Below are 19,908 nucleotides of genomic sequence, written 5' to 3'. Positions count from 1 at the left end.
CACGAGGCTGTAGGGGAGAGGTGGGACTTTCAAAGGACTGCCTCCGGAAGAGACTAGGGCACGAGCCGCGTCCCGATTGGCAAAAAGCTCGTGACGTTCGCTGATTGGTCTGTAGGCTCTCCTTGCAGAGGGGCGGGACTTTTCTGTTGAGGCGGGAACCCAAGTGTGGTTTTGATTGGCAAGTTCAGGGCCCAGGGACGACCCTTCCTCCGATTGGTCGAACTACTGAATTTCCCGGCAGGGATTGGATTGCATAAAAGGAAAGGCGGAGCCAGAAGATGAACCTTTGTGGTCTGGTTTGAAGAACGTACCTGGCGTCACTTGGGGGACTTGAGGCCCTGTGGGTAAGTTTTTTCGGGCCCAAGCAGCTATTGGCGCCAGGAAGGCGGGCGGAGCACTTGGCGTCCGGTATTTCCCGCACCTCGGTTGGAGAAGCGTTCTCGATGTGCGAGGCCAGGATGTCTGAAAGCTTTTCTGCTTTCTTAAACTGGCTCTTACATCCGGGTTTCCCCTCGGACCGCCCTTTGGGTGCGTGAGCCAATGGGAATTGCCACTTGGGACGCTCCGCCTGCCGGGCCGCGTAGAGCATCCCGGGATTCGTAGTAAATTTCTCGAGATTTCTCTCCGCACGCGGGCTGGAGGAGCGGAATCCCTGGCTCGCATTGTTGCTCAAGCTGTGCCTTCACCCCCCAACTCCCGTCTTACCTGACTTCCTCTTGGAAGGAAGATTCCCTGAGTAGAGCCTTTTCTCTCCGTTCGGGAGAAAAGATTTGGAAAAACCCAAGTCTTAACTCACCCTTTTCCTTCTTTAAGCCGTACCTCGGTACCTCTCTCCATGGCAGTTCCCGAGACCCGCCTCAACCACACTATTTATATCAACAACCTCAATGAGAAGATCAAGAAGGATGGTGAGTGCTCGCGATGCGCTGGACCATGGTCTATGGCGCATGAGCTGGTCCCTTTCTACCTCAAGTACCTGCTTCTCTTTCTCCATCTTCTTCAGACAAACGAATAAGTTAACTCCGTGGTCTTTCTACATACTGCTTCCTTTTTCTTCTGCATACATCTAACATTCTTCCCTGTAACCGGTCGCTCTTGATAATCCTTTAAGATTTTAGCTTACAGGACTCCCCCTCCAGGAAGCCCTCCTGGATCCACTCTCCCATCACGTGGCTGCCACTGATTTCCCATAGGTCCTGGGTATGCCCACTCAAGCCAGGATCACTCTAGAGTCATGCTGTCTTCCCTCTGGTCTGTAAGCTCTGTAAGGGCTGATACTGAGGTTGTCTTGGTCATTTGTGGAAATATATATTAGTGATGGTTAACACTCTGAACCAGGGACTAATTTATGTACTTGTGTAATTCTTAATTATTTTTAATTTTCAAAATAGACCCGTAGGAGGGCACTACTGTCATTCCCATTTCTGAGACTGGGAAAGTGAGAGTTAACTTTATTTTTTAAAATGTTTTTTTAGTTGTGTATGGACTCCGTGCCTTTATTTGTTTTTATGTGGTGCTAGGATTGAACCCAGTGCCTCACACTTGTGAGGCAGGTGTTTTCCCACTGAATCACAACCCAGCCTAGGAATTTAGGTTTTTTGTTTTTTTTTTTGTTTTTTTTGTACCAGGGATTGAACTCAGGGGCACTCGACCACTGAGCCCCATCCCAGCCCCTCTTAGAGACAGGGTCTCACTGAGTTGCTTAGTGCCTTGCTTTTTGCTGAGGCTAGTTTTGAACTCACCACCCTTCTGTCTCAGCCACTGGGACTCCAGAGCCACTGGGATTGCAGGTGTGCGCCACCGTGCCCAGGACTGAATTAATCAGTTCTTGAAATCAGAAAGACACTTCCACTTTCTTTAGTAAATTTTCACCTTTATTTATTTATTTTAATCTTTTTTTTTTTTTTTTAAGAGAGAGTGAGAGGAGAGAGAGAGAGAAACTTTTTTAATATTTATTTTTTAGTTATCGGCAGACACAACATCTTTGTTGGTATGTGGTGCTGAGGATCGAACCCGGGCCGCACGCATGCAGGCGAGCGCGCTACCACTTGAGCCACATCCCCAGCCCAATCTTTATTTTGTTTATTCATTTTTATGCATTGCTGAGGTTGGAACCCAATGCCTTACATGTGCAAGGCAAGCCTTCTGCCACTGAATCACAACCCTCATCCAATTTTCACCTTCTTTGAATTTTATTTCCTATACCTGAAAACTGAGCAAAATCATAACTTTCTTTGAATGAATATTTTGGGATCAGATTAACTAAACCTTTGCGTAGTGCTTCATTTCATGGTACCCTGCAGTTAGTGGGGGTGGAATAAAAGCTGTTATTAAACGGATTTGGGTGGCACACCGCTGTAATCCCAGCCATTTGGGAAACTGAGGCAGGAGGATTGCCAGATTTGAGACCAGCCTCAGCAATGTATCAATCCTTGGTACAAACAACAAAAACAAAAAAAAACTCATGACTTCCAGAGAAATTTTAGGAGAACCAAAGAATGTCACTGGGATTAATAAGAGATTACCAACAAAATTTTTGTTAAACCAAAACAAGGGCTGGGTGGTGGTCCGTGCCTATAATCTCAGCAACTCTGGAGGCTGGGGGCAGGAGGATTACAAGTTTGAGGCCAACTTGAGCAATTTAGTGAGGCCCTGACTCAAAACAAATTTTTAGAAAAGACTAGTGTTATAATCTCTTTGAAGTACTTGTCTACCTCTGGGTTCAGTCCCCAGTGCTGTAAAACCCACTAAAACCTAGGAATGAGGCTGGGGTTTATAGCTCAGTTGGTACAGTGCTTGCCTCACATACACAAGGCCCTGGGTTCAATCCTCAGCAACACACACACTGTCTTGTGTGTCTCTCTCTCTCTCTCTCTCTCTCTCTCTCTCTCTCTCTCTCTCTCTCTCAACACCTAGGAATGTAAATTCCATGTATACTTTCAGAATGTCATGCTCAGCCTGTACTGCACAGTGCTGTGGACTCACTGGTGACCAGGAGTCCTGGTTCTGCACCACTAGTCTTTGACAGCTCAAAGTTGGGAGGGCCATTATGGGGGCGGGAGGCACAAGCAGAGTGGAAAGCTGGGATTGGAAGCCTAGAAAAGAGGTAGATTCATTTGGCTTGATAGAAAATATTTTGGAAGAACTTTGCAGGTAGAGGAAGTAGTATGTATATTACCATGAGATAGAAGAGTGTGTCATATTTGCACCAGGATGTGCAAATGTCTACGGTGAAAGACATTTGCATTCTGGGAATTACAGGTAGTTTGGATCTGAGGCTTAGAGGCCTGTGAATATTGGAGAAACTTCCCAGTGATGGCTTACAGGGCTCGTGGCCGTGGGGAGGGAGGTGTGGAACTTTATTCTGAGGGTGTTGGGAAGCCAGGCTAGGCAGCTCCTTGTCTTGGTTGTGTCACTTACAGAATGTCTTCCTGCCTAGAAGGCAGACTTGAATGGGCAGGAGTAGAGGCGGAAGAGGGAAAAGTCCAGAGGCCAGGGGAGTGTCTAGACTGCCTCAGGGGATGGAACATGGAGAGGAAAACCAGAAATGCCCCCACCAGGGGAATTTTTGGCAGATTGCTTCAAAACATCCTTGACCCTTGACTCCCCCAGCACACACACAGCTGTGTCTCTGGCACCTTTTTTTTTGCCTAAGACCTTGTTACAGTTTTCACAAGAGGGTTCCTGTGTTTTGTTCAAGTCCCACTTGCTGTAAAGCAAGACAGTTTGCTGGGGAGGTGTTTGGGGGACCTAGTTCAGATGGAATTGGGTTGTGGAGCTGGTGCTGTCACCTTCTCAGCCCTGTCAGTGTTGGATCCTTGGAGAGCCTGTTTCTTCTTAGTAAAATTGGAAGTCAGTGATGCTACCTCGTGGGATTTTTATAAGGATTTTTATTTTACCTTATTTGTTTGTATGAGGGGCTAAATTGAACCCAGTGCCTTCCACATGGTAGGCAAGGCTGTACCACTGAGCCCCCGCCTAGCTCTTTAGTGAGGATTTTTGAAGTAATTTCCATGTAACATTTTGTGGTATCTTTTTCTTTTTGGTATCCAGAATTGAACTAAGGGGCACTTGACTAGACCTATTTTGTATCTTATTTAGAGACAGGATCTCACTGAGTTGCTAAGTGCCTCGCTTTTGCCAAGGCTGGCTTTGAATTCACAATCCTCCTTCCTCAGCCTCCCAAGCTGCTGGGGTTACAGGCATGTGCCTGGCTTTTATTTATTTATTTATTTTTGTACCAGAGATTGAATCTGGGGCCACTTAACCACTGAGTCAGACCCTTTTTCGACATTAATTAGAGACAGGGTCTTGCTAGTTGCTTAGGGCCTCTCTAAGTTGCCAAGGCTGGCTTTGAATGGGCCATCCTACTGCTTCAGACTCCCGAGCCACTGGATTACGGGCGTATGCCATCATGCCTGACATTATATGGTATTTTTACCCATCTATGTTTGTGTGCTAGATGAACCAGGCATGGGGAGACTGCAGCAAACAACTCAGAGTGGCCTGTAGCTGTGAAGACAGTGAGTAAACATTAGGTCAGGAGTTGGAAAATGTCATGAAGTAAAGGCAAATAGGATAAGATGAGGGGCAGGAGGAGGGACACAGAGTGATGTGTTGACACGGTGGTCAGAGAAGGCTTCTAGGAAGTGGCAACATTTCTGTTGAGACCTGAATGACTAGAAGGAGGCATCCGTGGAAACATCTGGAGAAGGTGGTTTCTTTCTCCAGCTAGTGCAGATGCCTGGTGGTAGATGGGTGTGTTTGTCTTGAGAAAGGGCTGGGAGACCTGTGTGACTGGAGGCTTGGGGGTGAGCTGGCGTTTGGGCAGACATGAGTTTGGGAGACTTACCAGGACGGCATCGAGAGGGCCTGTGTCAGGATGTGAGTGGCAACGGAAAGAAGTGCCTGTCTTTAAGGAGCACTGTGCACTGGGCATTCGTGTTCCTCCTGGCAGCTCAGCAGGCAAGTGTCGTGAGGTCCACTTCTTGTAGAAGAACGTACTCAGTCACTTGAGTGGTCCTTGGCAGGCTGCTGCTCTTGTTGGGGGGGGGGTCTTCAGAGTTTACTGCCTGTGGCATTCTGGGTACCTTCTCAGTTGGCCTTGCGCCTGGGCCATGCCTCTCTCCATCACTCTTTTCCTGACCACTCTTTCTTTTCCTGACTGCAGAGCTGAAGAAGTCCCTGTATGCCATTTTCTCCCAGTTTGGCCAGATCCTGGATATTCTGGTGTCGCGGAGCCTCAAGATGAGAGGTCAGGCCTTTGTTATCTTCAAGGAGGTCAGCAGCGCCACCAATGCCCTGCGATCTATGCAGGGTTTCCCCTTCTATGACAAGCCCATGGTGAGCACTCCGGCACAGCAGTTATGTATCTATGGGTTATGTGTGTTTGTGGGTGTGGTAAGTCCAGGCAGATCCTGTGGGAGGCAGTGGGCACCAGGAACTGGTGGGCTCCTGTTCCCTTTGACCAGAGAGAACAGAGTGTTGAAGCCTACTACTTGTAACTTCTGGGTGTGAGCCTGGTGTCACATCTTCTAGTTACTTTCTCAAGCATCTCAGATGGTTTGTTTGGTGGTACTAGGCATTGAACCTGGAGCACGTTACTACGGAACTACATCCCTTTTTTTATTTTGAGCCAGTTGCAAGAATGGCCTCAAACTCGTGATTCTCTTGCTTTGGCCTCCCACATAGCTGAGGTTACCACATCTCAGGCTTAGGAATTGATTTTTGAGGATTTAAAATTATGAATGTTTTTGTGTCATTCCTTCTCTCACATTTTTCCCAAGTCACTACTTGGAGCACATGAAGCACTCAGGTATGTGTGAGTTGTCAGAAAGTGCTGTTGTCTCTTTTCTTTTTTTTTTCTTTTTTTTTTTTTTTTAATTTTTTATTTTGGTACTGGGGATTGAACTCAGGGCACTGAGCCACATCCCCAGACCAATTTTGTATTTTATTTAAGGGCAGGGTCTCACTGAGTTGCTTAGTGCCTCTCCCTTTCTGAGGCTGACTTTGAACTCGAAATCCTCCTGCCTTAGCCTTCCAAGCCACTGGGATTACAGGTGGGCACCACTGCTTCTGGCCTAGGCTCCCTGCTTTGATCCCTGTTCTCCACAGGCCATTCTCTACCACCACCATCCTTTTTTTGAGGTGCTGGGGATTGAACCCAGGCCTTGCACGTGCTAGGCAAGTTCCCTAACACTGAGCTACATCTCCAGCCCCACAGCCTCTGTTTTATGACAGTGAGGGCTTGTCACTGTCCTTACAATACTCCTAGCTGTCATCTTTCTAAGAAAACACAAAGCCTTCACTGTGGTCCCCAGTTGACCTTATGACGTTTCCTCCTCATTTCTTGAGCCTCTTTGCTATTCCTGGAACACACCACAGAGGCCTTAGCTCTTAGTTCCTTTGCTAAAAGGCTCCATTACCAGATGTCCTTATGGCTCATTCCCTGCCTTCCTTTCTGTCTGTGCACAAGTTAGTGCAATCTTGGTACAGAGGTGGCATTTCTGGCTATCCTCTCTGAAAATTCCCTTTTCAACAATGACAACCCGTCTCAGTTCGTGTTTGACTCTTCACTGTACCTTCATTCACTGAGAATGCACCATCTGGGCAGGGCTTTTGTCTGCTCTGCTCACCGCTGTGCTCTCAGAGCCTAAAATGGGGCCTGATGTGCAGTGGGTTCTCTGCAGGCAGCGGCATGAATCAGATTTGGCCTGGATGACTGATCCTCCTTGCGGCTGGAACTCCCCTGCATAGTGCTTGTGTCCTAGCTTTGCCTTCTCAGGCTGTCTTTGGCCTGATACTCGGGGCTGTCCCATCTCTCTTTAAAAATACCAATAACTTATTTTCTGAGCAGTTGCTGTGTCTAGTTCTTATAGCAATCATTCCATGTGGGGAATTCCATAATCCCCATTTTATAGATGAATATTGAGGCAATTCTTTTTTTTTTTTTAAGTGGTGTTAGATTTCAAACCCTGGGCCTCAAGCATGCTAGGCAAGTGCTCTGCTCTTAAAATTGAACCTAGGCAATGTGGCTCTGAAATCCCCACCCTTAATCTTTCTGTTCTCTGTTTGGTAGCGTATCCAGTATGCCAAGACTGATTCAGATATCATTGCCAAGATGAAGGGCACCTTTGTGGAGAGGGACCGCAAGCGGGAGAAGAGGAAGCCCAAGAGCCAGGAGACCCCAGCTGCCAAGAAGGCTGTGCAGGGTGGGGCGGCTGCTCCCGTGGTGGGAGCGGTCCAGGGGCCTGTCCCGGTAAGCAGGGCACAGAGACGCATCCCTCTCATCACTAGGCCTTTCACATGGCCTGACATGGGGGCAGGATGGGGTATGTTCTCCATGTGGGGACTCACATGCTTCCATTCCATTTTCTTACAGAGATTGTTGTCTTTTGGTGGTGTTGAAATTCCTAATCTCTCCCTACTTGATTGTTTCTGAAGATCTTTTTCCATGCCTGTCATCTAACTTCTCTCCTTGACCTTGATTTTAATGTCTGTATCTTTTTGGGGGGCAGGGGTAGTATTTGGGGTTGAACTCGGGTGCTCTACCACTGAGCTACATCCCCACCCTTTTTTATTGAGACAGGATTTTGTTAAGCCCTGAAGCTGGCCTTGAACTCGTTATCCTATCTCAGCCTCCTGAGTTGCTGGGATTGTAGGCCTGTACCACCATGCCTGGCTTCTCATCCCTTTTTAATTTTTATTCTGAGACAGGGTTTTGCTAAGTTGCTGAATCTGGCCTCAAATTTTTTTTTTTTTTTTTTTTTTTTTTAGAATTTTTAATATTTATTTTTTAGTTCTCGGCGGACGTAACATCTTTGTTGGTATGTGGTGCTGAGGATTGAACCCCGGCCGCTCGCATGCCAGGCGAGCGCGCTACCTCTTGAGCCACATCCCCAGCCCCTGGCCTCAAATTTGATCCTTGTCTCAGTCTCCTGAGTAGCTGGAATTACAACATCACCTATTATGTGTCTTTTTAAGTCACCAGTTATGTAGAAAATCCAAAAGAATCTACTGACTGTTGGGACAAATAAATGAATTTAATTTGAAAAGGTTGCTGAATAGAAGATCCATGTGAAAAAAGTTCTATTTCTGTGCTTATAACAAAGTTCATATTGAAAAATAGCACCAAGGGAAAAACGCATAAAACTGCTACCTGAAACAACCGAATGTTGCTGGGAAAAATAGGAGACTTCAGCCACGGATGAGAAGACTCAGTGCCATATTGTTAAGAGATTGGTTCTCTTTACACTTGATCTAAATACTTTTTGTTGTTGTTTGTTTGTTTTGGGTACCAGAGATTGAACCCTTGACCATTTAGCCACATCTTTAGCCCTATTTTGTGTTTTATTTAGAGACAGGGTCTCACTGAATTACTTGGTGCCTCACTTGCTGAGGCTGGCTTTGAACTCATGATCCTCCTGCTTTAGCTTTGTGAGCTGCTTGGATTACTGGTGTGCGCCACTGTGCCCAGCTTAAACACAATTGCTGCAGTCCAAATCCCAGTAAGAGGTCAGTAGACAATGCTTGGAAAGGCCAGGCCAAGGCAGGCAAGATGATTAAAGCTGGGCCAGAAGACTTGTTGTGAAGTTGCAGCGATCGAGATGATGTACTGTTGGCAAAATAGTAGAAAGATGGACCAGTGAATGGAACAAAGTCTAGAAATAGTCACACACATTGGCCACTTGATGTTTGATGAGGGTGCCACTGCAGTTCAGTGGAACTTATTTTTTTCCCAGTAAGTGATGCTGGGCAGTTGGATCTGTAAGAGAAAAGAATTATTGTCCCCTCATATTATATATAAAAGGTAATTTCAGCTGAGCCATAGACCTGAATGTGACAACTAACAGAAGAAGAGTTAAGAAAACATGAAAATGTCCTCCTGACTTTGAGGCTGAAAAGCGGGAGCATCCTGTTTTCTAACAGGATGCCAAAAGTGCTGACACAAAAGAAAGGATGAGTGAGCCGACCCCCTTCTTAGGTCTCCATGTCTCTCTAGCCCTCAGAGTCTTATGGTGCTCAGGCTGTGTCACGTTTTATCTGGAGTCGGTGATGGTGTCTTGAGTCTCTGTTGGGCTTTTCCGTTGTTACCAGTCTCTCGGGGCCTAGTCTTCCCTCCATATTTGACTTCTAAGGTTGGAGGCTTGCTCTGGGCTACACTGTGTGTTGTGTGCCCTGGGCTGGCTCCCACTTCACCTCTCTGGCAACCATTTGTATCTTCCCTGACCGTCTCTTTCCATTGCTGTCTTCCATGCCCACCCCACCTTTCTTTTTCTGTGGTGCTGGGGATGCATGCCGGAGCCTGTTCATGCTAAAGCAAAGGCTCTACCACTGAGCCACATTCCAGCCCTCCATTATCTTTGTTTCTCCCCACGTCTCTGAGTCTGTTTCTTTATTTAGTTTTTGTTTCTTAGAAGCAAAAGTACAGGATGCTCCTTAGCATGTTTCTACACCTTTGAGTTCACAGTTGTTTGCATTTCCGCCTCAGTCTTGTTTTCTATTTATATATCTGTAAACAAGGTTGGGTTCCACTAATTTTTATACCTTCAAAATTCTTTTAGAAAATTTGTTTTCTGATGTACTGTTGCCCTTGAGCCCAGGTCCCTTTTGCTCCATCTGGTATCTTGGTGCCCTTTTTTTGGCCTTCTCCTCTTTTATTTCTTACCTACAGGGTTTCTTCTAACAGCCTTTGCTCCTTTGTCTCCTGCGGGCACTGTAGCCGCACCTTCTCCTGTCCTCAGTCCTGCTCTCTTTCTCCACAGGGCATGCCTCCAATGACTCAGGCACCCCGCATCATGCACCACATGCCGGGCCAGCCTCCCTACATGCCACCCCCTGGCATGATCCCGCCACCAGGCCTTGCACCAGGCCAGATCCCACCAGGGGCCATGCCCCCACAACAGCTTATGCCAGGGCAGATGCCACCTGCCCAACCTGTAAGTGTTCAGTCCCTCCAGGGTTTCATGTGAAATATAGGATAGAAGGGGACCGTGCAGGGGCTGCTATAGATTGTTGGTTTGGGCAGACTCCCAAGGGGTTGGTACTGAAGCAGAGATACCTCAGTAGTGAGCTCCTAGCAATGGGCTTGGACCCTGGGGTAGAGAGGAATTGGCATGTTTGGTGGAGGTCTGGTAGGGCAGGTCGAAGCTGGAGCGGTGCCCAGCATCTAGGGTCATTTTGTGAACTTCTGTTGAGCACCTGCTCGTGTACCAGCGCTTATGCTGTACTCAAGGGATAGGTCAGTGGCCAAAACAAAAACCTCTGCTGTTTTATGGCCTGCAGTTTGTAGGGGTACAGGGTATTGGTACAGGGGCAACAGCATGTTTCAGAGGTGCTAGAAAGAATTCAAGTAGTGGGGGGGTGGTGAGTAGAGGGCAATGCCACGGCTCCCTCCAGTCCACTCAGCACTTCATGCTCATGGGCTTCCTTTCCTCTCCTGCAGCTTTCCGAGAATCCACCAAATCACATCTTGTTCCTTACCAATCTGCCAGAGGAGACCAACGAGCTCATGCTGTCCATGCTTTTCAACCAGTAAGTAGGGCTAGTAGCTGGGCTAGAGCTAGAGGGTGATGGCCAGAAGGTGTCACCAGGGGAGTGAGTCTTGGAATTGTGCTGGCAGAGCCCCAAGCCAACTCAGGCTTGGCAGTAGGGATAGCAACTGAAGGAGGAGGAGGAGGAGGAAGCCAAAGCTGGTGATGAGACAGATTGGGTAACCATGGCCAGTGCACGTTGGTCTTTGTCAGCCAAGGCTTTGGTTCATTTTTCTAATCTTTAAAATGGAAAAATGGATGAGATTGGTGTTCATCCGTGCAAGGTGTATATAAAACGATAGCAAGACCTCATTGATCACTGGCTAGCTGACAAAAAGGTGGAGGTGGAGGTGGAGGTGTGTGAACCCTGGTGCCATGGTGAGGAGGATGAGACTGTGTGGCCATCAGGTGGAGCAACTGTTAAACAGGTGTCGAGGATGTAGGCGAGTTCACCTAGTGGTTCTGCTTTGTGTGTCCCACAGAAAGTCTTGAAAACAAGTCAGTTCCCAGTAGCTGTGAAAGGGGTAATCGTCACAGTGTCACCGTGGAGAGTAGGAGGCAGCCCTGAAGACGGGATGGCTCATGCTGATACTTACCATGGCCTACAGTGTGGCCATTTAGAGAAGTGGAGACGGCAGTGTAATAGTTGCTTTATGATAATGCTGAGGAATTTTTGAGAAACTGAACAAAACTGAAACAATACCACTTGTATGCCATGTCCACAAAACTGTGTATTTTGTGAAAATACTGATGGAAGAAGATGCCTGGTAAACTGAGGAGGGTTTTCTAGTGGAGAAAGCAGTAAGGAATGAGAAAAGGGAGATTAAAGCAGCAGCATATCAGCGTATTGGAAAAGTGAGAGTAGCGATTCTTTTCGAAGCTGGAAGTGGGTTGTGATGGGGGAAGGATGGGGTTTCGGCATTTAGTGTCGTCATCAAGGTTGTGGTTTCCCGGGTGTCGTGTTAAGATTTTTCATTAAGCAGCTTGTTTACATTGGGTTTCTCAGCTCAGCGCTGCATGTTCTATATGGGCTACTCCTTTGTCGTGGGGGCCTGTCCTGAGCATTGTAAGATGTTCAGCATCTTCCTGGCCTCTGCACTCTACCTGCCAAAATGTTAGGGGGACATGTCTGAGGTCTGTCATTTCCTTCTCTCAGGTTCCCTGGCTTCAAGGAGGTCCGCTTGGTCCCTGGGCGGCATGACATCGCCTTTGTGGAGTTTGACAACGAGGTGCAGGCAGGGGCAGCTCGGGATGCCCTCCAGGGCTTTAAGATCACCCAGAACAACGCCATGAAAATCTCCTTTGCCAAGAAGTAGCACCTTTTCCCTAGGCCTGTCTTTACCCCTGTTCTGGGGCTGTCCCTTCCCCCTTGGCTCAGCCCCTGAAGGTAAGTCCCCCTTTGGGGGCCTTCTCAGAGCCGTGTGTGAGTGCGTGGTCGCCACACAGCATTGTACCCAGAGTCTGTCCCCAGACATTGCACCTGGCGCTGTAAGGCTGGAATTAAAGTGGTTTTTTGAGGTTTGGTTTTTCGCAACCGTTTGTCTCTTTATTTTCTTGCTTTCCATGGTTCCCTTCTCTCCACATCAGCACATCATGGGCTTTTGGACCTCTTGGCATTTTGGGGTTTGCAAACTTGGGGAAACACACAGTAGTATAATAATGTTATCCAGTCTTAAGTACTGCTTTGGCAATTTTCTGTTGTCTCAAGTCAGCTTTTGGGGCAAGAAGTAGAAATGGAGGACTGCCGTGTACTGGCAGGTTGTGTATTGCACAAGGATGCACCTCCAGCGACACACCATTTTATCTGGATGTCATCTCCCGCTTAGGCTTTAAGCCTAATTCTGCTCCTGCTTTGCTCTCTTCATTAAAGAGGAATGTCTTCCTGCCTCCACAGGCAGGAAGATTGCAAGATCAAAGCCAGCCTGAGCATCTTAGCAAGACTTTGACTCAAAAATAAAAAAGGGCTGGGGATGTAGCTCAGTTGTAGAGTGCTCCAAAAAAAGTCTGTTAGAAGTGACAAAGTAAGTGGGTGCAGTGGTGCACAACTATAATCCTACTGTGGAGACTGAGGCAGGAGGATCCCAAATTGAAGGCTGGCCGGGGCAACGTAGCAAGACCCTGTCATTAAATAAAAAGGACTGGGATGTGGCTCAGTGGTAGAGCATTTGCCTGACAAGCATGAGGCTCCCCAACACTTTAAAAAAAAAAAATTGAAGTCGTGCATTGTCAAATGCAGAATTTTTCCTGTGTGGTCTAAAGAGGAAGAAGAGAGGGATTGCCATCTTTGTTAAATGATGCAGTGTTACTGCAGCAGGTCAGTGGAGACATCTCACCTACCACTTTGGGCACCACAGCCTAGTGGCTATGATTTGTGGCTTTTGTGGCCAACCAGTCCTGGTTTCCACTCTGGGAAGTCCCTGTTACCCCATGTGCAATTGATGTCCCTCCCCTGAGCTTCATTTTCTTCCTATGTGAAGAGGAATCCTGTTAATACTCCAATAAGGTTAGTACTCACTCTCCTCCCAAAACCCACACATTCACATACACATTTATGCTACCAGGTACTTAGCAAGCACCCAAATCAGCATTTTTGCTTAGTAGTACCTATTAGGTACTAAATAAACACTTTAGATTCTAGAGTTAGAGAATATAATGAAATAAGTAGATGAGCTAGTTTCAAGTATTCTAATGGAAGCACAAGTGCTGGGGTGGGGTAGCAGGACTGGGAACAGTTTTGGGTGTCAAGAAAAGGCCCTCTGAGAAGGTGTATCTGAGTAGAAGTGACTTAGGCTCGTGGCCTGTGGTGATGGGTGCTGGGTTTGTAGAAATGGCTGAAGCCATTTGACAGACTCCTCCCTGACTACAAGCTTGTTTTGTGTCCTGCCTCTGCCCAGCAAAAAAAAAGTTTGGATCACTCAGTGCAGAGTTGAGGGCCCTGGGAGTGGTGTGGATCCTCTGGAGAATGGTCTTCTGCGTGTGGGTCTCTAGTGGAAACAAGTTTACAGGTGAGACATGAATCAGATCCTCTACTACCTCATTTTGTTTCTGGCTGGTGACAACCCCAGAGCCTGATTTCTCCTCAGCAAGACAGAAGAGAAAGCTGAGGGGGAAGCATTGCAGAGAGGCAATTTTGGGTCTGAACCCCAAAAGACAAGGAGCAGCCTCCCATGTGATTATCTGGAGTCAGTGTAATGGTTCCATGGTGGGAGTGAGCTCAGTGTTGGGGACTAGGGAGAAGGAAGACCTCCAGGGAATGCAGTGTGCGTGGTGTTCCATAGACCTGTGCTTTGGTGGCCCTTTTGTTTATGTGGATACAATTGGAGTGAGAAGGATATAGGATGGACTTTGGGGCTTGCCGTGCCTGCCTCTGGGTCATGGATAAAGCTTTGGTGTGGTAGCTAGCCTCTAAGATGGTTTCTGATAATGACCAGCCTCTGATATTCTCACTTTTGTGAAATCCACTCCCCCCACCCACCCTTTTGGGGCCCGGATACGGGGGATTGAACTCAGGGCACTCGGCCACTGAGCCACATCCCCAGCCCTATTTTGTATTTTAGAGACAGGGTCTCACTGAGTTGCTTAGCGTCTGTCTTTTGCTGAGGCTGGCTTTGAACTGGGATCCTCCTATCAGCCTCCTGAGCAGCTGGGATTACAGGCATATGCTACTGCACCCAGCTGAAATCCCCTTTTGGGCATGAGCTGGACCTAGTGACCTGCTTTAAGTGAATATAGCAGCCCCACATTTTTCTGTGAAGAATGCATTCTAAGATCTCCTATACACTCCTGAAGCCAGGAGCTGTACCAAACTGTGCAGTGCTTTTTCCATCGGTAAGTATTTGTCATGTACTGAGGCTGTAACTTGCTGTTTAAGGTGTGATAGCAAAACTCACATGAATTTCCTTTTCCTTCACAATTTCACACAAGAGTCATTCTTAACCATGGATCTTAGCAACCTCATCCTGATTTCCTTTCCTCATTATCACTTTTTAACTTAAAGCACTTTATGGCCTCTCAGCATCATTGCTGCTTTTTTAATTGCTACATCATAACTACCTAATAGTGAGATTTATCATGATATATTTGTACATGCACATTGCATAATTTGGTGTATTTTCCTGTACTTTTCCCTAGTCCCCATCCTCTACTCTAATGGTCTTTCTCTTATTTGCATGAGATCCTCTCCTTGTTCCCTTTTTTATTTTTTTCTCTCTAGTTTCCACATAGAGAAAACATGACCCTTGACTTTCTGTTTGACTCATTTCACTTAGCATGATCTCCAATTTCATCCATTTTCCTGCAAAAGACATAATTTTGTTCTTTATGGCTGAGTAGAATGCCGTTGTGTGCATATATCAGACATTCATTATTCATTCATTTGTTGAGGCACGTCTACGCTGGTTCTATAACTTGGCTATTATGAATTATGCTGCTATAAATGTGGGTACGCATGTATCACTATAGTAAGCAGAACCATTACTCTTAAGCTTTGGGGCTACTATTAAACAAAATAAGGGTGACTTGAACACAAGCATGGGGGCTGGGTACCTGACAGCCTATGTAGCTACCTAAGTGACTAATGTGCAAGGAGCATATACAGTGTGTGTCCACTGGACAAAGGGATGATTCCCGTCGGGGCAGGCTGGAGTAGATGGTGTGAGATTTCATCATACTCGGGATAGCATAATTTAAAGTCATTGTTTATTTCTGGAATTTTCCATTTAATATTTTCAGAAGGCTGGTAACTGAAACCACAGAAATTGAAAACTGCTGATGGTGGGGAGTGGACACTACAGCAAAAATAATGGGATGTCACTTCCACGATAAGATTACAAAGACTGGCTTCTTGTTGCTAGCTGTCTTTGAAGAGATACATGTGGCAAGAAGCTGAGGGAAGCCTCTAGACAACAGCTAGTGAGGACAGAGGCCCACAGTCCAGTTTCCACAAGGAACTGAATCGTTCCAACCATTGTCAGAGCTTGGAATCAGATCCTCCCCAAGTCCAGCTGTCGATGGACCTGCATCCCTGGCTGACAGATTGATTGTAGCCTTGTAGGCCCATAGGCAACTAGCTAAGCCATGTCTAGACTTCTGACCCAGAGAAATAGCCATAATGTTGGTTTTAAGCTACTACATTTTGGGATAATTATTATCCAGCAATAGGTAAGTAAATTGGGCTTTGGAAAATAAAGTCATTTCTATAACTTTGTGACTTCTTCAGTAATACTGGGGCCACAGTATTGAGCATATTCTCTTCTCCTTCTCTTTCCTTCCCCCCATCCCCTTTCCTCTTCCTCCCTCTCTCCTCAGCAGTACTGAGAATTGAGCCCAGAGATGCTCTACCACTGAGCTACATCCCCACCCTTTTTATTTTGAGACAGGTTCTCACTAAGTCCCCAGGCGATCCTTGAACTTGTGATTCTTCTGTTTCATTCTCTAGGATTACAGGTGGAGTGTGTTCTAAATACCATTTTTTTGGTGGGGGGAGTGGCGCTAGGTATTGACTCCCACAAACAGTATATGCTGAGCATGCTCTGTACCACTGAGCTATACTCTGAACCCCTTTAAATATACTTAGTACACTATCTCGTATACCTGGTAAAAGAAGACATATAAATAGTATACTGAACTCCCATATTTCCTTCAGTTTTGCTTATTTTTTTTCAAGTTAGATTCTACTCTACTTCTCAAATTATTTTGAAGCAAATCCCAAATAGTCTATTAGCCCAGTATCAGCTTTGTATTTAAGCATTTTCTAAAATATACAAACCAAACACAATGCCATGATCATGCCTAAATAAGTTTTTAAACTGCACTCAATACCTGATTAGTATTCAGATTTTCAAAATTTGTATACATACTTCTGTATACACTTAGAGTCAGAATTCAGAAGAAGTTTACATATGGTAGCTGGTTGATATGCTTTTAAATCTTTTTAAATGTAGGCCACACAGAGAACAGGGTGTGGTAGCCACACCTGTAATCCCAATTTGGGAGTCTGAGGCAAATTAGAGGCTAGCCTCACCAATTTGAAACTGTCTCAAAATGAAAAGAGGACTGGAGATGTAACTCAGTAACCCCGGGTTCAATCCCCAGTACAATAAAAATAAAATAAAAAAGTTATAGGCCACTCCTCAGTTACATTCTGTCCCCCTTACTTTCTTTGTTAGTTTATTCCTTGTTAAGATTTGATGGTTTGATCTTATGCTTGTATAATTTTGTCAAAATTGATCTGTCATAACTAAGAAGAAGCAATAAGAAAATAAAATAAAAACAAAAATGAAAAAGATATGATGGTCTGGATTTTGTTGACTGCATCTTTGTCAGGTCACTCAATATTCTTGGGTTCCCCAAGATCCATTTTGAATTTGGATGAGAGTGTTTAACCCTCACAAGAGCCCTATGAGGTTGGAGAACAGAGATACCTGTGGGCTTGCAGGCAAATCTTGACTCCTCTAGTCAAGGCTAAGACTGTGTTGGCTTAGACAAGTCTCTTTTTTTTGGCACTAGGGATTGAATCCAGGGTGCTTAAGCACTGAGCCACATCCCCAGCCCTTTGTTTTTTTGAGAGGAGGTCCTCACTAAGTTGTCTAGGCTGGCCTTGAACTTGAATCCTCTTGCTTCAGTGAGTTAATAGGAATTACAGATGTGTGCCATCTTGCAGGGGCCAAGTTCCTTAACTTTCTGCACTTCCATTTCCATGCACATGGGGTTATCACAGTCCTTTCTGAGGTGATGCAGAATATCCGTCTGGAATTAACAAAATAAAAATTTATGAATGCTCTGTAACTTTTGCTTTTATTCCTATCCCCATTTTATGTATGAGCAAGGTGAGGCTCTATTTCTATAGCTTAGCCCAGGTCATCCAGTCAGGAAGTGGCAGTTGGGGATGAATAGTGAACATGGTGGGACATTACCTAGCCCGAGGCCCAACATAAAGTATTCACTGGATCATCTGAGAGGTGGGCCTGTCCTGGTAATCAAAAGGTTGCCTTGTTCTGCCCCTCAGCACAGGAAATTCCAAGGTGGTTTTCCACATTAGCTCCTCTGGTTCTGTACCTGGAGGGAGAGTGAAGGCGTCCAGTTACCTGAGCTGACTCCAGGGATTCAAATATCTCATACCTGCGTGTCTGGGCCTCTGCTGGGGGGTGGCTGTCACTTGTAGTGGTTTGGGTTACTTGGGGCCTATCTGGGCATTTCCTGGGGCCTACAGCCCTCACCCTGTCCTTGAAATGGTTTTGGCTGGATAGCAGCCTCTAGGTGGTGTGGGTAAAATTTGGGACTGGTTTTGGGCGGGGACAGGACTGAGAACACAGGTTTCCTTGTTTCTGGGGAGAGGAAGGGCAGGAAGAAATTGGAGACCCCATCCCCCACCTGGTCACTGTTGTTCCATAGTCCATGATGGCGTGTTCCCCAGTGCTCCTTGGTGTCATCCTCTTCCTGACTGCCTTTCCAGGGTCTACTGTCACAGGCCGTTCCATGCCCAAACTGGCTGATCGGAAGCTGTGTGCTGATGAGGAATGCAGCCGTAAGAGTGGGAAGGGTGGGTGGGGGCGGCCGGCGGGCCTGGGGACTTCGGTTGCAGGTCTGTGGATGGAGTGCTGTTATTCCCTTTTATTTCTTCTCCAGACCCCATATCCATGGCTGTGGCCCTTCAGGACTACGTGGCTCCTGACTGCCGTTTCTTGACCATACACAGGGGTCAAATTGTCTATGTCTACTCAAAGCTGAAGGGCCGAGGGCGGCTCTTCTGGGGAGGCAGTGTGAGTCTTGGGAGAATGGAAGAGGGAGGACTATGGGGTTGGGTGGAAGTTGACCCACTTCTCCACCTAAAGAGCAAATTTGGGGTAAACTGATATCCAGATACTTGGGGAAGGGTACGTTTTGTGACTTAGTTTATTTTTACTTTGTTTAGAAAGTACACCTGCTTTTCTAGACACCTAAAATACTACAAGCGATTCCTTTAATGAAGGGAGATGAGCAATAAGCCATCAAAAATGTCAGAAAATATGTGCTTCTATGAACATTTATATTGAATGAATGGGTGGCTACACATGCTCTGGGAGGGGTATGAGTAGGTGACATTTATACAGATCCAAATGACAGGGTTAGAGCCAGGCATGTGGGGATCCTATAGGAGGCAATGCAGAAGCTTCCAGCAGGAATGAGGGTTCTCTCAGACCCAGCTTTTAACTCCTCTTTCCCAGGTTCAGGGTGATTACTATGGAGACCTGGCTGCTCGCCTAGGCTATTTCCCCAGTAGCATTGTTCGGGAGGACCAGACTCTGAAACCTGGCAAAATTGATGTGAAGACAGATGTGAGTGTCCTGAGGGGTGGCAAGTTTCCTGGAGTAGGAGGACCCTTGGGTTGTGATGGTGGGCAAATATAACGCCTATGCTCTCTGGTAGCCTTGCTGTGTGTGCTGGGACAAATGCATTTTTTGCCTCAAATTTCTCATTTGTAACAGGGAGTGATTTCTACACCAGGATCTACTTGAAAGGTGCAAAGGTATAGGGCTCTAGGCTAATTTACATAGCTCCTGTGTGGCCAAACCTGGCCCCAAGGCTGCAGCTTTTGCTTAAACCACTAGATCTGATGCTGGTTTTCTCTTCACTGTTTTCCCTTTCTCTTTTTCAGAAATGGGATTTCTACTGTCACTGAGCTCAACCTACCGCGATTCCTGCTGTTTTCCCCTCCTGGCCCTATGCAAATACATTAGTTAGTGCAAACTGCCGGTCTCTGTGGTTTTGGGGGGTGGAGTGGGGCTGTACAAAGGAAATGCTTTGCAGGTTTCTGAATCTAGCCAATCAACTCCCTGAATGTGGCATCGTCAATGGTTGCTAGGCAGAGTTGGATCAAAGCCTTTTCGCTCTAAGCTGGTACCCTAGGCGGGCTCCTAAGATTAGATCTTGCACACAAGCAAGAGAGAAGACGGAATCAAACACCCAACTGAGGGACTGTCCTCTCTTGACCAATGAGAGGGAGTTGAACTATTGGGAATGCGCCAGTTGGGCCAGAGAACATAAAACATAAATCGCAAAGCAGGTGTTTTCTTGGAGAGCATCTGCAAAGCCGGGTGGGAAGTAACCTGCGCGTATCTTCCCAGTTTTCCTTTTTCCTGCCTTTGGGGTCAGAAATTCACCCACCAGCTCAAGATTGCTCCAATCCTGCCCTTGTCCCTTGTTTGCATCCATATCTCCGCCCCAAGTCTGTTCCTGTCCAATCCGGAGTCTCTACTCTGCCCTCGGACTCCTGACCAAATCCGTTCCTCCGCCGGGCGATGCATCTCAGAACCGCCCCTTCCCACTTGCTCTGCCAATTGCTCACCTTGCTCCCGCCCCCTTCGGCTCAGCCCCTCTCAGGCCACCAATCCGCACC

The 19,908-nt window shown here is 46.7% G+C and overlaps 2 protein-coding genes and 1 long non-coding RNA gene across 4 annotated transcripts; 2 read left to right on the top strand and 1 right to left on the bottom strand.

Moving 5' to 3' along the window:
• The first annotated feature begins 186 nt into the window (after nt 1-186).
• Nucleotides 187-16,818, top strand: Snrpa (small nuclear ribonucleoprotein polypeptide A). Of its 2 annotated transcripts, none has more exons than XM_005336445.5 (7): nt 187-344; nt 814-908; nt 5,171-5,343; nt 7,079-7,258; nt 9,765-9,938; nt 10,445-10,533; nt 11,689-12,066. In XM_005336445.5, the coding sequence occupies exons 2-7, from the start codon at nt 836-838 to the stop codon at nt 11,846-11,848; spliced, it is 849 nt and encodes a 282-aa protein (XP_005336502.1). In that variant the 5' UTR covers nt 187-344; nt 814-835; the 3' UTR covers nt 11,849-12,066. The 2 variants fall into 2 exon arrangements, 1 of the variants encoding a protein (XP_005336502.1); XR_005731573.2 differs by lacking the exon at nt 187-344 and adding an exon at nt 15,264-16,818 and having other exon boundaries at nt 603-908; nt 11,689-11,919.
• On the bottom strand, nt 15,209-19,858 carry LOC120888108 (uncharacterized). Its single transcript, XR_005731574.2, has 4 exons — nt 19,677-19,858; nt 17,904-18,039; nt 17,447-17,588; nt 15,209-17,279 (listed from the first exon to the last, which is right to left on the bottom strand). It is a non-coding gene; the product is annotated as an uncharacterized LOC120888108 (long non-coding RNA).
• On the top strand, nt 17,567-19,259 carry Mia (MIA SH3 domain containing). Its single transcript, XM_078032046.1, has 3 exons — nt 17,567-18,057; nt 18,159-18,292; nt 18,737-19,259. The coding sequence occupies exons 1-3, from the start codon at nt 17,928-17,930 to the stop codon at nt 18,917-18,919; spliced, it is 447 nt and encodes a 148-aa protein (XP_077888172.1). The 5' UTR covers nt 17,567-17,927; the 3' UTR covers nt 18,920-19,259.
• Nucleotides 19,859-19,908: the final 50 nt, after the last annotated feature.

This window comes from Ictidomys tridecemlineatus, chromosome 15, assembly GCF_052094955.1.
Source record: "Ictidomys tridecemlineatus isolate mIctTri1 chromosome 15, mIctTri1.hap1, whole genome shotgun sequence".
NCBI classification, from domain to species: Eukaryota; Metazoa; Chordata; class Mammalia; order Rodentia; family Sciuridae; genus Ictidomys; species Ictidomys tridecemlineatus.
The sequence above is the reverse complement of the archived record's forward strand: the minus strand, read 5'-3'. Positions and strand labels throughout refer to the sequence as shown.

Excerpts from the sequence above, each read along its gene's own strand:
- Snrpa (XM_005336445.5), top strand. The coding sequence starts at position 836 with ATGGCAGTTCCCGAGACCCGCCTCAACCACACTATTTATATCAACAAC. Across the intron at positions 909-5,170 it reads TGAGAAGATCAAGAAGGATG|AGCTGAAGAAGTCCCTGTAT; the intron begins GTGAGTGCTCGC and ends TCCTGACTGCAG. Across the intron at positions 9,939-10,444 it reads AGATGCCACCTGCCCAACCT|CTTTCCGAGAATCCACCAAA; the intron begins GTAAGTGTTCAG and ends CCTCTCCTGCAG.
- Mia (XM_078032046.1), top strand. The coding sequence starts at position 17,928 with ATGATGGCGTGTTCCCCAGTGCTCCTTGGTGTCATCCTCTTCCTGACT. Across the intron at positions 18,058-18,158 it reads TGCTGATGAGGAATGCAGCC|ACCCCATATCCATGGCTGTG; the intron begins GTAAGAGTGGGA and ends TTTCTTCTCCAG. Across the intron at positions 18,293-18,736 it reads GGCTCTTCTGGGGAGGCAGT|GTTCAGGGTGATTACTATGG; the intron begins GTGAGTCTTGGG and ends CCTCTTTCCCAG.